The sequence below is a fragment of the Hemitrygon akajei genome, chromosome 5 (assembly GCF_048418815.1).
Source record: "Hemitrygon akajei chromosome 5, sHemAka1.3, whole genome shotgun sequence".
Classification (NCBI taxonomy): domain Eukaryota; kingdom Metazoa; phylum Chordata; class Chondrichthyes; order Myliobatiformes; family Dasyatidae; genus Hemitrygon; species Hemitrygon akajei.
In genome coordinates this window covers 151,068,980-151,083,599 of record NC_133128.1, presented here as the reverse complement: position 1 = coordinate 151,083,599, position 14,620 = coordinate 151,068,980, and the positions used below count along the sequence as shown (strand labels likewise).

At 40.5% G+C, this 14,620-nt stretch overlaps 1 protein-coding gene across 1 annotated transcript in view; it reads right to left on the bottom strand.

Moving 5' to 3' along the window:
- The window catches only part of vps16 (VPS16 core subunit of CORVET and HOPS complexes), a 75,220-nt gene that overhangs the window by 49,155 nt on the left and 11,445 nt on the right, over positions 1-14,620 (bottom strand). Inside the window, exons 6-9 of the mRNA XM_073046875.1 lie at positions 11,145-11,260; positions 9,510-9,632; positions 4,223-4,278; positions 61-150 (exon numbers count right to left, since the gene is read on the bottom strand). Of these exons, the coding sequence (XP_072902976.1) occupies positions 61-150; positions 4,223-4,278; positions 9,510-9,632; positions 11,145-11,260 (385 nt within the window). The remainder of the gene's footprint in view (positions 1-60; positions 151-4,222; positions 4,279-9,509; positions 9,633-11,144; positions 11,261-14,620) is intronic.

Below are 14,620 nucleotides of genomic sequence, written 5' to 3'. Positions count from 1 at the left end.
TTCTAAAAGCAAGTTGTAAATGTTAGATGGGTCAATGACAGTGGTAGCACCAAAGGATACTTGATGGTCTCCTTTGAACTTCCAGCTATGAGAAGTAATTTATCCCACACACCAACAACAGTAGGATTCGTGCTTTTTGGTCTGTTACACCTAAGAAGACAAGAAGAAAAGTTATCAAAATTAACATTGTATTCTTATGCTAAATGAGAAAACGTTGAAGTTTTGTGCCATTTTTGTTCAAAATGGCTCCCTGTAAATTTCGGCAGAACCAAGTTTAGTATTTAAGATTTATTGTAAAACACACCACAGAAAATTATAAGATAATCCGTATCAACATGTTAAAGAAGTTTAAAAATTTTCAATTTAAATTTCCATTTTGCAAATTTTTAAAAATGTACCACGGAGGATTATTATATATTGTTGTTAGTAAATTTAATCTGTATAATACCTGAAATGACCATACAAAAGTGTGGTTATTCAAAAGTATGTTAATTCATACTGATTATGAAGGCTCATAATTGGCTGAATAAAGAGGAATGGAGTATTTTACACATTTATTCAACTACCTGTTGATTTCTGAAAATCACAGAACGGACAAGAAAAAATCTTCCTCAAAGAACATTATAACACAATCAAAACGTATAATTTGTACTGATTAAACTAATCAATTCAATAAAAAACATGCATTATCCTTTCCTTTAAAACAGGATTAGAACATTACTACTTTTTGCAAAGTACCCTCAAATAATGAGGAAAATTTGAAAGACTACAGAACAACCTCTCATTCAATGTCGGTAAGACCAAGGAAATGATTTCAGGAGAGGGAAGCCAGAGATCCATGAGCCAGTAATCATCGCAGGATCAGAGGTAGAGAGGGTCAGTGACTTTAAATTCCTGGGTGTCACTATCCAGAGGACCTGTCCTGGATCCATCATATAAACATAATTGCAAAGAAAGCACGACAGTGCCTCTATTTCCTCAGGAGTTTGTAGAGACTTAGCACGTCATCAAAATTCTTGGCAAATTTCTATAGTTGTGCGGTGGAAAGTGTGCAGACTGGCTGCATTACAACCTGGCATGGGAACACCAATGCCTTTAGTGGAAAATCCTACAAAAGGTTATGAATTCAGCCCAGTACATCATAGGTAAAACCCTCTCAATCATTGAGCACATCTACATGAAACGTTGCCTAGAAAAGCAGCATCCATTATCAAAGATCCTCACCACCCAGGCCATGCTCTATTCTCCCTGCTGCCATCAGGTAGAAGGTATAAGTGTCTCAGGACTTGCACCATCAGGTTCAAGAACAGTTACTACCCCTCAAAACACGAGGCTCTTGAACAAAATGAGATAACTACACTAATTTAAGGACTCTTTTATCTTGTTATTTCATGCTCGTTATTTATTACTAGTTATTTATATCTGCATTCGCACAGTTTGTTGTCCGTTGATCCCGTTTACAGTTATTGTTCTATAGATTTGCTAAGTATGTCGCAGAAAAAGAATCTCAGGGCTGTATTTGGTGACGTGCATCTACTCTGATAATAAATTTTACTTTGATCTTTGAGAAAAGGCCAGAGTGGAATCAAAGAGTTGTTCAGAGAGAAAGAGAGAGCTGGTGTTGACAAAATATGCAAAAAGCCTATTACTGTGCAGGAATTATTCTACAATTCTTGCATCTTCTCAACTCATGCGTACAGCCAAGCAGTTAACCCCAAGCAATTTCCACTTCATAACCTTTAAGGGATGAAGAAAAGAAGCTTTCGCTCACATTTTCTGAAGCTGTGACCTGTATGAGTGATAAGAGCTCTCTGGATAAGTCACATAGCAGCCCAAGTCTCTCATATTTGGGCTGATCAAGAAGAATGCCAAATTGTCTGCCTCTGAATACATCATAAAATAGAGACTCTGTCTTCATAGGGACCTCACAAATTTCAAAGGAGTCAGGTACATCTTTTATATTCTCAACACTTTCAAGAATGGCAAATGTTTTAAATGAATTCTTATATGGAGGAAATTCTCAGTGAAGGACTGAGAATAAACTCTTTTCAGGCTTCCAGCTGGGTACAGGTATCAATTATAATTGACATTTTGATGACAAACTCCACCATCTTCATCAGGGATCCTAATTGACACTGGAAGTCCGAGAAGAGTTTGATTCGGAACAAGAAGGCTGCGAGTGAATGGCTGATTTCTGGAGCAAAGGCGGTTTTTTTTCTACTCGGGGTAAAAGACAGGTAAGACTACGCAGGTGCGTGACGTCAGCCAGTAGAGTGCGAAAGGTTTAAAAAGACTGCCGTATCCAGCGGGCAGCGTTCGGAGCAGGCAGCAGAGTGACAGGGCTTTGGCTCAATGGGCTTAGGCAAGGTGTTATTTACAGAAAGAAGGAAGTATGTGTGTGAGGCCAGTTTTCTGTGCTCAGTGTCAGATGTGGGAGGTCCTGGAGTCGCCCAGCCTCCCGGACAGCCATATCTGCACCAGGTGTGTCGAGCTGCAGCTCCTAAGGGACCAAGTTAGGGAACTGGAGATGCAGCTCAATGACCTTCGTCTGGTCAGGAAGAGCGAGGAGGTGGTAGAAAGGAGTTATAGGCAAGTGGTCACACCAGGGCCACAGGAGACAGACAAGTGGGTCACAGTCAAGAGGGGGAAGGGGAAGAATCAGGTACTACACGCTGTGGCTGTACCCCTTGACAATAAGTACTCCGACCAAATACCTACCAACTGGTACGTCTTTGGACTGTGGGAGGAAACCAGAGCACCCAGAGGAAATCCAGAGTCATGGGGAGAACATGCAAACTATTTACATGTGCCAGTCCCCCTATCACTCCTGCATGGGATCCAAGGGGACATTGCTTTGTGGATCCAGAACTGGCTTGCCCACAAAAGGCAAATAGTGGTTGTAGACGGGTCATATTCTGCATGGAGGTTGGTCACCAGTGCAGTGCCTCAGGGATCTGTTCTGGGACCCTTACTCTTCACGATTTTTATACCATAAGTGACCTGGATGAGGAAGTGGAGGGATGGGTTAGTAAGTTTGCTGATGACACAATGGCTGGAGGTGTTGTGGATAGTGTGGAGGGCTGTCAGAGGTTACAGCAGGACACTGGTAGGATGCAAAACTGTGTTCAGAAGTGGCAGATGGAGTTCAACCCAGATAAGTGTTTGGTGGTTCATTTTGGAAGGTCAAATATGATGGCAGATTATATTAATGGTAAGACTTTTGGCAGTGTGGAAGATCAGAGGGATCTTGGGGTCCAAGTCCATAGGACACTCAAAGAAGCTGCGCAGATTGACTCTGTGGTTAAGAGAGCATATGGTGTATTGGCCTTCATCAATTGTGGAATTGAATTTAGGAGCCGAGAGGTAATGTTGCAGCAATATAGGACCCTGGTCAGACACACTTGGAGTACTGTGCTCAGTTCTGGTCGCCACACTACAGAAAGGATGTAGAAACTATAGATGGGTGCAGAGGAGATTTACAAGGATGTTGTCTAGATTGGGGAGCATGCCTTATGAGAATAGGTTGAGTGGACTCAGCCTTTTCTCCTTGGAGCGAAGGAGGATGAAAGGTGACCTGATAGAGGTGTATAAGATGATGAGAGGCATTGATCCTGTGGATAGTCAGAGGCTTTTTCCCAGGGCTGAAATGGTTGCCACAAGAGGACACAGGTTTAAGGCGCTGGGGAGTAGGTACAGAGGAGATGTCAAGGGTAAGTTTTTTACTCAGAGAGTGGGGAGTGCATGGAATGGGCTGCCGGCAACAGTGGTAGAGGCGGATACAATAGGATCTTTTAAGAGACTTTTGGATAGGTACACGGAGCTTAGAAAAATAGAGGGCTATAGGTAAGCCTAATAATTTCTAAGGTAGGGACACATTCGGCATAACTTTATGGGCCAAAGGGCCTGTATTGTGCTGTAGGTTTTCTATGTTTCTATCATATAACCTGGGAAAGCACTAGATCCTTTTTCAAGTACTGCGAAATTTGAAATTATAGCTGTGCGAATTTTAGCTACTTTTCTGCAGGGAGCAATGGAGGATTCACTTTAGATTGCCCACCCGTTTCCTCAATATCCTTATTCAGAGGATGTTGAACTGCTTTTGGTGAGAAGTATTCAAATGGGCACCATCAACTTATGTTTACCAAGAAACAGATGTAAAAATAAATGAATTCATTTGATCAATGAATCACAAGTAGCAATACAATGCCACTCTACAACTTACCAAACAAACTGCTTAGGTGGCGTTTGGAAATTTGTGTCAATCACACACAACGTGTCCTGGAAAAATGCAGGAGAAATTTTAAATAGAAATCCTGTTTACAAATTTATATAACTAGAATAATAAAAAAGGTACACTGAGCATTAGACAATATCTCAACCAAACACCCTTGCATTATTATTTCATTTTTCTCAGTTAATTAACACTCCTCCCATATGGATCTCTTCTAGACCATCTAACTTATATTCATTCCTCCAAAGTACACAATATGTGCATTCCACAGAACAGCTGTTCATGCTCAAAATACAATTACAACAATTAACTGTGAAATACCTAATTATAAAATTTTTATTACCAACTAGTGATAGTAAAAACAGAATAGAAATTCAACCCCTGTAGACTATGTGAAATATGCAATATGGAAGTAGCTAGATATTGTACTTTATTTAAAATGGGAATGAAACTTGGGAGGTGGAGCACAACTTGCAGCTCTTACAATATTTGTAACTCTTTTGCAAATGGAAGAATATCCTCTCAAAGTGAGGCGGAGCTACGATAGCTGAGGTGGAGCTACAATGGCACTGAACAGCGACTCCTTTGAGCACATCCGCAGAAACAGCTTAATTTTTAACTTGAATGTCTCGCCTTTGCTTTTCAAGGTGACAAGAGATCTGTCAAGAGACCCTGACCTAGAGTTACTCTCAGACATCATTTTTTTCTGGTGGTGGGACCTGCTCCTGTGGTCTCACAAATCGCCGCTTTTCTATATCCCAAGGACACAGCCTAGAAGACAGGCACACCTTCAGGATTTCAAGGCTTTGCGGAACTGTGGACAAGCCGACTCTATGCCAGTGCTGTTGACTGAAGCGTCACGGGAGAAAACAGAACATTGGGAACTGTGGATCGGCTGTCAGGGGCTCTGTACTCAGTAAATTGTACTCTCTCTCTCTCTCTCTCACACATTGGTCGGGGAGAGTTTTTGTTGATTCTTGAGTTGGAAAACTCAGGGAAAAAAGCGCGTCTGCAGACTTTATCATCACAAATCAGTGAGCTGTCTTGCTATGTCTCCCTTCTTGTGAAAGGGTGACACCTCTCTGCCCTTTTATTGGGTGGGGAGGAAGCGGAGGAGGAGGAGGAGGGGGAGGGGGAGAGGGAAGGAGAGAGGGAGAGAGGGAAGGGGAGAGGGAGAGAGACAGTGATATGTTGAATTGTTGGAGTGAACGATTAGTTTTTGTTGTACTGCAGATCATGGTCTTTCTTAGTGGCTTTGCTACTTGCTTGGTGAGTGGAGGGTGATGATGCTGTTTTTAACAGGAGTGGGGTGGAGGAGGGCCAATGCTTTGTGGCTGCTTGTGTGTGGAAGGGGGGTAAAAGGGGAGGCTTGGGGTTCTAAAGTTTTTACTGTCACACATTCTCTTCTGTTTTCATGGATGTCTGCAAAGAACAAGAATTTCAGGTTGTACACTGTATACATTTCTCTGATATCAAGCAGAACTATTGAACTATTGCACTCTGAATTGGTTACTGTAAATGACCTGTCAGTGTAGGATAATGGCAAAGGAAACCAAAGAAGGGAGTTAAAGGGTAGGTTTGCAAGAGAATAAGTTGTAGAGCTATGGAGAGGAAGAAAGAGACTGATAGGATGGATTCTGATGGTAAATTGGCCTCCTTTTAAGATACAGTACAAGACATCAAGCATTCCATCCATATACCTGCAGTAATTGCAACCCAAAGAACACAAAAAAGCATAAAAACATTCACTGACTTAAACTGCTTCACGTGCAGAGTTTCTTTGGCAGCTTGCTTTTTGCTCGGGATTCTAGCATCAATAATTTCATGTCTCAGAAACCTTAACCACTCTGTCCATGCAGTCATATTCTACAGCCTTCCTTTTCTCAACACAGCCAACGAACACTCTTGCTGCTCCCTCAAATCCAGGCCTGGTTTTCCTGCTGTCAAGGCCGCAACACCTCTCAGCAGGTTTCTGCCCAAAATGGAACAGACCAATTGCTATAGCCAGACATTTTTGAAAACTGCCCCATTTCTTCATTCACTCTCCAACATTTTTCCATGCAATGTTGTCACTCAAACCATGCCCAAATTTCTTGTGGGCTTCTACATCTGTCAAATCTGCTGCACAATTCTCCAATGGCATTTTAATTGACTATAGAAAAACCTAAATAAGTCTTCCCTCGCTTTGTTGATCCATCTGTAACCCTTGACATCAGAACAGACTTCTCTCCATCAGCGCCTTGACCTACTGTCCACCTACACCCAACTTTAGTTGGGTCACAGATGTCTGATTCCATTCTTAGTTTGTTTATTAGTTGCCAAAGAACAACCTGTAGAAGCTTCTCTTCCTTTTCTGCTCCACTGTGTCTTTCCGATACCCTAAAGATCAACTGTTCCCACTCCCCTTCTTCTCCTTCATATATTGTCCTTTCAAAAAGAAATTCATTTATTTTTCACATGCAAACAGAGACCACCTTGTTCATCTCATGTCCCAAACCTTCTAACTTGTCTGGCAGCTTATCTACTAGCCATGAACAGAAATTGCCCCCAACCAAAATGTTAGATGTTTAAAGCTGTCAACATTATTGTCTAACTAACACAAGAAAACCTGCAGATGCTGGAAATCCAAAGCAACACACAAACTGCTAGAGGAACTCAGCAGGCCAGGCAACATCTAAGGAAAAGAGTAAACAGTCAATATTTTGGGCTGAGACCCTTTTTCAGGACTGTCAGGAGTTACTGCCTATCAGATCTATTGTTCTGAGTCAAAAAATCAATCTCTCTCCATGCCAACCAAGGCTTAACTGTTTTGTGTAACCCGTGTTGTATCAGGACACAAGATAAACAGCCAGTCACCTACCCACAATTACTAAAGCTGTCTACTTCCACACATATAATCACCTAATTCAGCATTCACATACATGACTTTGTTACCTGAAGATACAAACCCCATTTCCAGAAAAGTTGGGATATTTTCCAAAATGCAATAAAAACAAAAATCTGTGATATGTTAATTCACGTGAACCTTTATTTAACTGACAAAAGTACAAAGAAAAGATTTTCAATAGTTTTACTGACCAACTTAATTGTATTTTGTAAATATACACAAATTTAGAATTTGATGGCTGCAACACACTCAACAAAAGTTGGGACAGAGTTAAAATAAGATTGAAAAGTGCACAGAATATTCAAGTAACACCGGCTTGGAAGACTCCACATTAAGCAGGCTAATTGGTAGCAGGTGAGGTATCATGACTGGGTATAAAAGTAGCGTCCATCAAAGGCTCAGTCTTTGCAAGCAAGGATGGGTTGTGGCTCACCCTTCTGTGCCAAAATTCGTGAGAGAATTGTTAGTCAGTTCAAAAGGAACATTTCCCAATACAAGATTACAGAGAATTTAGGTCTTTCAACATCTATAGTACATAATATTGTGAAAAGATTCAGTGACATCTCAGTGCGTAAAGGGCAAGGTCGGAAACCACTGTTGAATGCGCATGATCTTCGAGCCCTCAGGCGGCACTGCCTAAGAAACCGTCATGCTACTGTGACAATTATAGCCACCTGGGCTCGGGAGTACTTCGGAAAACTGTTGTCACTTAACCCAGTCCGTTGCTGCATCCAGAAATGCAACTTGAAACTGTATTACGCAGCAAGGAGGAAGCCATACATCAACTCTATGCAGAAACGCCGACGAGTTCTCTGGGCCCGAGCTCATCTCAGATAGACCGAAAGACTTGGAACCGTGTGCTGTGGTCAGATGAGTCCACATTTCAGCTAGTTTTTCTGAAAATACAGGCGTTGAGTTCTCCGTGCCAAAGATGAAAACGACCATCCTGATTGTTAACAGCGAAAGGTGCAAAAGCCAGCCTCTGTGCTGGTATGGGGGTGCATCAGTGCCCACAGCATGGGTGAGTTGCATGTATGCGAAGATATGCTGCCATTAAGGCGACGTCTCTTCCCGGGATGTCCATGCTTATTTCAGGAGGACAATGCCAGACCACATTCTGCACGGGCTACAACAGCACTGGCCTGCTGCCAGTCCAGATCTATCTCCTATTGAAAATGTATGGCGCATCATGAAGAGGAGAATCAGACAATGGAGACCACGGACTGTTGAGCAGCTGAAGTCTTATATCAAGCAAGAATGGACAAAATTTCCAATTGCAAATCTACTACAATTAGTATCCTCAGTTCCAAAACGATTAAAAAGTGTTATTAAAAGGAAAGGTGATATAACACAATGGTAAACATGCCTCTGTCCCATCTTTTGTTGAGTGTATTGCAGCCATCGTATTCTAAATTTGTGTATATTTACAAAATACAATTAAGTTGGTCAGTAAAACTATTAAAAATCTTTTCTTTGTACTTTTGTCAGTTAAATAAGGGTTCATGTGAATTAACATATCACAGATTTTTGTTTTTGCTGCATTTTGGAAAATATCCCAACTTTTCTGGAAATGGGGTTTGTAGTTATTCCAATGCAGTCCTGGCCAACCTCATTAATTCTGCTTCCTGTTGACTATAGCTCATAAAAAAAAGCTGCTCATGTCCCACCAATTTCCTTGGACCCTCCTTCCATGAGTTACTTGATCAACATTGGCTCCTGTGTCCCAACTTTACAATTTTTATCCTTATTTTCTAAAACCCAAACTGCCTCATCTCAGCCTATCTTAGTAATCTTAAGCCCTTCAATCTTCTGAAATATTTGTGCTCCTATAGTTCTGGCTTCCTGGGTGACCCAGTTTTAATTATCTACAGCTGGCAGTCATGCTTTTAAGCCTTCTGAGCCATAAGCTCCGTACCTCGTGGCCTCTCTCTGATTGCGTTTTTGCTGACCTCACTACATTATGAAGCTCAACATCATATTTTATTTCTTACAGGTTTTGCCACATACAAGCTCATGTTGTTGCATTAGATCACTCCCTGTAAAATTAGGCTTTCATAATTGCCCTCAATCTAATGAAGGGTCACCAACCAAAAATGTAAATTCTACTTTTCTTTCCAAAAATGTTGACTAATCTGCAGTGTTTTAGGACTCATTTTTGTTTCAGATTTCTCGTATCTGCAGTTTTAAAAATTTTGAACATGATAACTAAGAAATCTTTACAATCATGCTTCAAATATCAAATTAAAAAAACCTGCAGATGCTGGAAACCTGTAATAAGAACGGAAAATGCTGGAAATAATCAGATCAGGTGGCATCCCAAAATTATCTAAAGTTGGAGAATTCAATACGTCTGAATGCCGCAAAATGTCCAATCACATTTAGATTGCTCACCCTCAAAGAAGAAGAACCCATCCAAATGCTGCCAGTGTCTGTGAACAGAGCAAGCCGTTTATAATTGAATGAAATTGCAATCTGTGTAAATCCAGATACTTGAGGCCCAAGACCGGGAGGACTCTGTAAAAGAAAAAGCTTACTTAAAGTAAATTATATTTACTTATTCTTTTGTAGGTTTTTGTAACATTTATCTCTAATATTTTGGCATTCAGAAAAAAATATTTCTCTTCACCTATTTGCCATATAAGTGCTGTTGTTTGGCTTATTCTCCAATTTTCTCTTCTGTAAAATAATCTGCTTCTTTTTATGACCAGTTAACATTGGAAAATAGCGACATACCATTTTTGGTTTGAGCCCATATCTTAGCAACTTATGACCGATTGCAATGTGCCACAAAAAAATTATTTTATGTGTCATTATGTGTAGTAAACATTCTTCCAATTAGTAATCATGTGTAATATACTTAACAGTTTAAGTCAATTCAGAAAGATTATGAAAACTAATCTATAGAAATCTGTGATGGGGCGGGGGGGGGGGGGGGGCATGAAGCCAAACAGAGGTTGAAATAGCAGCAGTTTCCAATTTAGCCACTGAGTGGAAAAGAAAAACTGTGGGATCTGGATGGTCCAAAACACATGGAGTAGTCACCACTAGTCCCTTACCCAGAGGGCAGTCCTGAACCTCACATTTAACTGCCAAGCTGCTGCGCAACTCGTTCCAGCCCCACCCATTACCAGCCCAAACACTCAGACTCAACACATTTTGATTGTGGTACACTCCGCACTGAACCATGGAGTGATAAGATCACTACTTCGTTACTGCAGCAAGCAGGCAGGGGGTCACACCAGGTATCTGGAGCAACAAAAGAGAGAGGGGATTGCGCAAAATTCCTGGTGCAGCAATAGGAAGAGCAGTTCACATAACAATGGTGCTCATTAAAGTGTCTCCTTATGCTATAGTGAGCCTATTAGTACTGATTCTATTAGCTCTCTTCCTGGACAAGCATCCCAAGCTCCAGGCAATGTAGTCAGCTTTACCCAGACATTGATTGTTGTATTTCTTAAATTACAATGTGAAATATACCTTCAAAATTACACTATAACCTTAAGCGAGGCATTGCCACTTCAAGATCATAAATCGATTTATTTCTTTCTGATTCAATATCTCTGGAAGTCATGGAATAAATAAATGTCTCTTTATCTGTAACTTTCATAACTTCAGAATAACAAATTCTTTTTAAAATATGTTGCAATGTAATTTCAGGAGTAGATGCTAAAGCATACAAATCCGGAATGACAAATAACAATGTCATTTTATTTCAGATGCATCTTATTTGATCTAAAGGAATTGAGAGCCCAGTGATCTCTCTAGCCTCAGGTCAGTGCAGTATCTAGACTCAGGATGTAGTGCTATTTTGGGTATGAATATCTCAGTGCTCAGATCCTACCTATTCAGTAACCCATCATTTAATAGCAACATTCAGATTTACATCTCTGTTCGGTTGCCCAGGCTACTTAGACACCACTAAGATGGCACATACTGAAATACGATTTAATCAGCATTTAGCTTCATGTGTGAAATGCACTAGATATCCAGCTTCTCCTACAATGCTCGGGCAGATTTTCTGCTTACCACAGATTGGCAGGATCCATTATCTAAGACATACAAATCCTTTCCATTGGCCAGAATAATTTTAGTCTGTCGATCTTCCATCAAAACAGCCCAGCATGATGGTGGGCATTTTAATCCTGTTGGAAAAGCATTCAGAGCTTTCAGAATCAAATGTTTTAAATATGTAATGATGTTCTCCTTTATAATCTCTATGAATAATAATGAAATACTACCTGATGGTTTCACTAGGCCAATCATAATATGATTACGAGCATTCTTAAATTCCAAGAGGAACTTTAAAATTGCAGCCAAGGACAAGACAGAAAAATGTGTAGAAAAATAACATGGAGATTATTGATAAGTTGTAATCAATGCAAACAGTGTGTGTGATTTGCTGCATGTGTGGCATTTAGCTTCCTCTCACGTCTGGGCCTCTGCAGCCAGACCAATCCAACCTCCAGTTGGACGGGTTCCTCCAGTCTAATGATTGCATTTAACAGCTAGATAGACTAGTTCTCAATATCTTCTCCAGCACTGACTCATTATGTCCTAACCCATACCAAATTGTCCTTTTATTGTTGCTGCAACTGGCTGCTGTCTCTTCCTCCAATAGCTGGAACTGAGAGGAGTAAATAGCAGTATTCAGCATCAATGATTCATGCCAAAGAAAAATTGTGGTAGATGGCTACTTGCAGTTCAGGTAGGTAATTAATTATAACAATGAAAAGCTGGACTAGACATAGTCACATCTTGTTATCAACAGTCTTGCAATTGATAACAAATAATAACTTTTTTAATTTTCCGGCAACAAGAGTGAATCTGCAGATGCTGGAAATAAATAAAAACACAAAATGCTGGCAGAACTCAGCAGGCCAGACAGCATCTATGGGAGGAGGTAGTGACGACGTTTCGGGCCAAAACGGGTTTCATCAGAAACCCTTCATTCATAAAAATAACTTCATCAGGATGAAGGGTTTCGGCCCGAAACATCGTCACTACCTCCTCCCACAGATGCTGTCTGGCCTGCTGAGTTCTGCCAGCATTTTGTGTTTTTTTAAAATTTTCCATTGGATTTCTTCCCAATTGTTAACCAACTTCCTTTTCAGAGAGATACAACAGCCTGCAAACTGTAGGAATCTAGAGCAAGTCTTGACAAAGGGTCTTGCTGAAAGACATCACCCATCCCTTTCTCTCCACAGATGCTGCTTGACCTGCTGAATTCCTCCAGCAGTTTGTTCCTTTCTTTTTTTAAGTAGTTTACTAAATACACATTTAGATTTGTAAGGTAAAGATTAATCAATTTTTTCCTATCAAACATAGATGAGATTCAACGTGGATCATTTGTAATAAAAATAACTATCACCTTTTCTCAGCTAGCATCACCACTTGTGCTATTCAGTCTCTCCAATTTTTCCCCTTTCACAGAGAATACTTCTTTCTACTCTATTCTTCTCCCTTCTCTACAACTTAAAACATGTTAGAAACGTAGGGAAACATAGAAAACCTACAGCACAATACAGGCCCTTCAGCCCACAATGCTGCGCCAAACATGTCCTTACTTTAAAAATTACCTAGGGTTATCCATAGCCCTCTATTTTTCTAAGCACCAAGTACCTATCCAAGGGTCTCTTAAAAGACCTCATCATATCTGCCTCCACCACCGTCGCCGGCAGCCCATTCCACACACTCACCACTCTCTGCGTAAAAAACTTACCTCTGACATCTCCTCTGTACCTACTTCCAAGCACCTTAAGACTGTGCCCTCACATGTTAGCCATTTCTGCCCTGGGAAAAAGCCTCTGACTATCCACATATTCATGCCTCTCATTATCTTGTACACCTCTATCAAGTCACCTCTCATCCTCTATCGCTCCAAGGAGAAAAGGCCAAGATCACTCAACCTATTCTCATAAGGCATGCTCCCCAATCCAGGCAACATCCTTGTAAATCTCCTCTGCACCCTTTCTATAGTTTCCACATCCTTCCTGTAGTGAGGTGACCAGACTGAGCACAGTACTCCAAGTGGGGTCTGACCAGGGTCCTATATAGCTGTAACATTACCTCTCGGTACTTAAAGTCAATCCTAAGGCTGATGAAGGCCAATGTACTGTTTGACGTCTTAACCACACAGTCAACCTGCGAAGCAGCTTTGACAGTCCTATGGAATCGGACCCCAAGATCCCTCCGATCCTCCACACTGCCAAGAGTCTATCATTACTACTATCATGTCTGCCATCATGTTTGACCTACCAAAATGAACCACATCACACTTACCTGGCTTGAACTCCATCTGTCATTAATGTTTAATTTATAGATTTTCTTAATAGAGATGAAAGGTCAATCTGAAATGTTGGTTCTGTTTGTCATCATAGATTCTTCTTGACCAGCTTAATATCCATTTGTATTTCAGAAATCCCGCATCTACAGCTTTTTGCTATTCAGTGCCAAAGGAACTGAACTAGCTTGAGTTGATGCATAACACATTGTAAGAGTGCTTTGACAATCAATGCTCAATCATTTCAATGGGAAGGCAGATGACAAGATAGTTTCATGTTAACAGGGGAGCGCTGCATTTCCTGCAGCAACTTTGCAATTTCTGAGTTTGGTTGTGCATTTCGACCTTTCATGAAGCTAATGGCGATTACCAATCAGCCTCACTTTAATTTTGATACATTTTGAGTCATCAAGTACAAAATCCTTTTTACAGGTGAATTCTTTTCAATGTTGGGTCTCTCCATTAATTTAAATCTATTTAAAACTTACTTCTACAAATATTTCAATTGTTCAAATACAATTCAACCTATGTGTGTTGGAACTGAAATTGTATCAAGCAGCTTCTACAATGTTTTAACAACTTATAACATAATCTATAGATATTAATGATTACATCACAAACTAAAAATCAATAAATCCCATTGTGCCACAAAGGGCCCAATTATTTTTAAACATGTAACTATCAACATTCTATCAGAGTTCATTCATGGTAAGACAGAACAGTGGATCCCTAAGTGGGAGATATCACCTTCCTGGAGGCGGTGGGTGCTTCTAAGGGGGCAATAAAGATAAAGCAGGCAGTAGGGGGTATGCTCGGTTGTAAGGAGGAAGCTAAGGGTTTACAGGCTTAATTTAAGAAATGAGTTACTTACAATCATTGGATCCTCAGTGCCTCATAATTGATAATGTTGATCACATAATCATATCGTCTCTTGCTAACCCACTGTTCTCTTAAATTTTGCTCAAAGCAGTTATAGTTGTTGAAAAACAATGTGACACTTCTGTATTTGGCATACCATGAGAAATCTGGACTGAAGAAATTGTGTTATTTCGGGGCCTGGCCTATGCATTATTGCTGTGTAGTATGATTCCCGTACTCTAATCACACAATGACACAATGCCTGTGAATTAGGGAATGGTATTCAATGGGGTAAAGTTCAGAATCTGTCCTTTCAAATGGTCTTAACCGCATTTCTCTAGCCCACAGCCTAATTGAGATATCA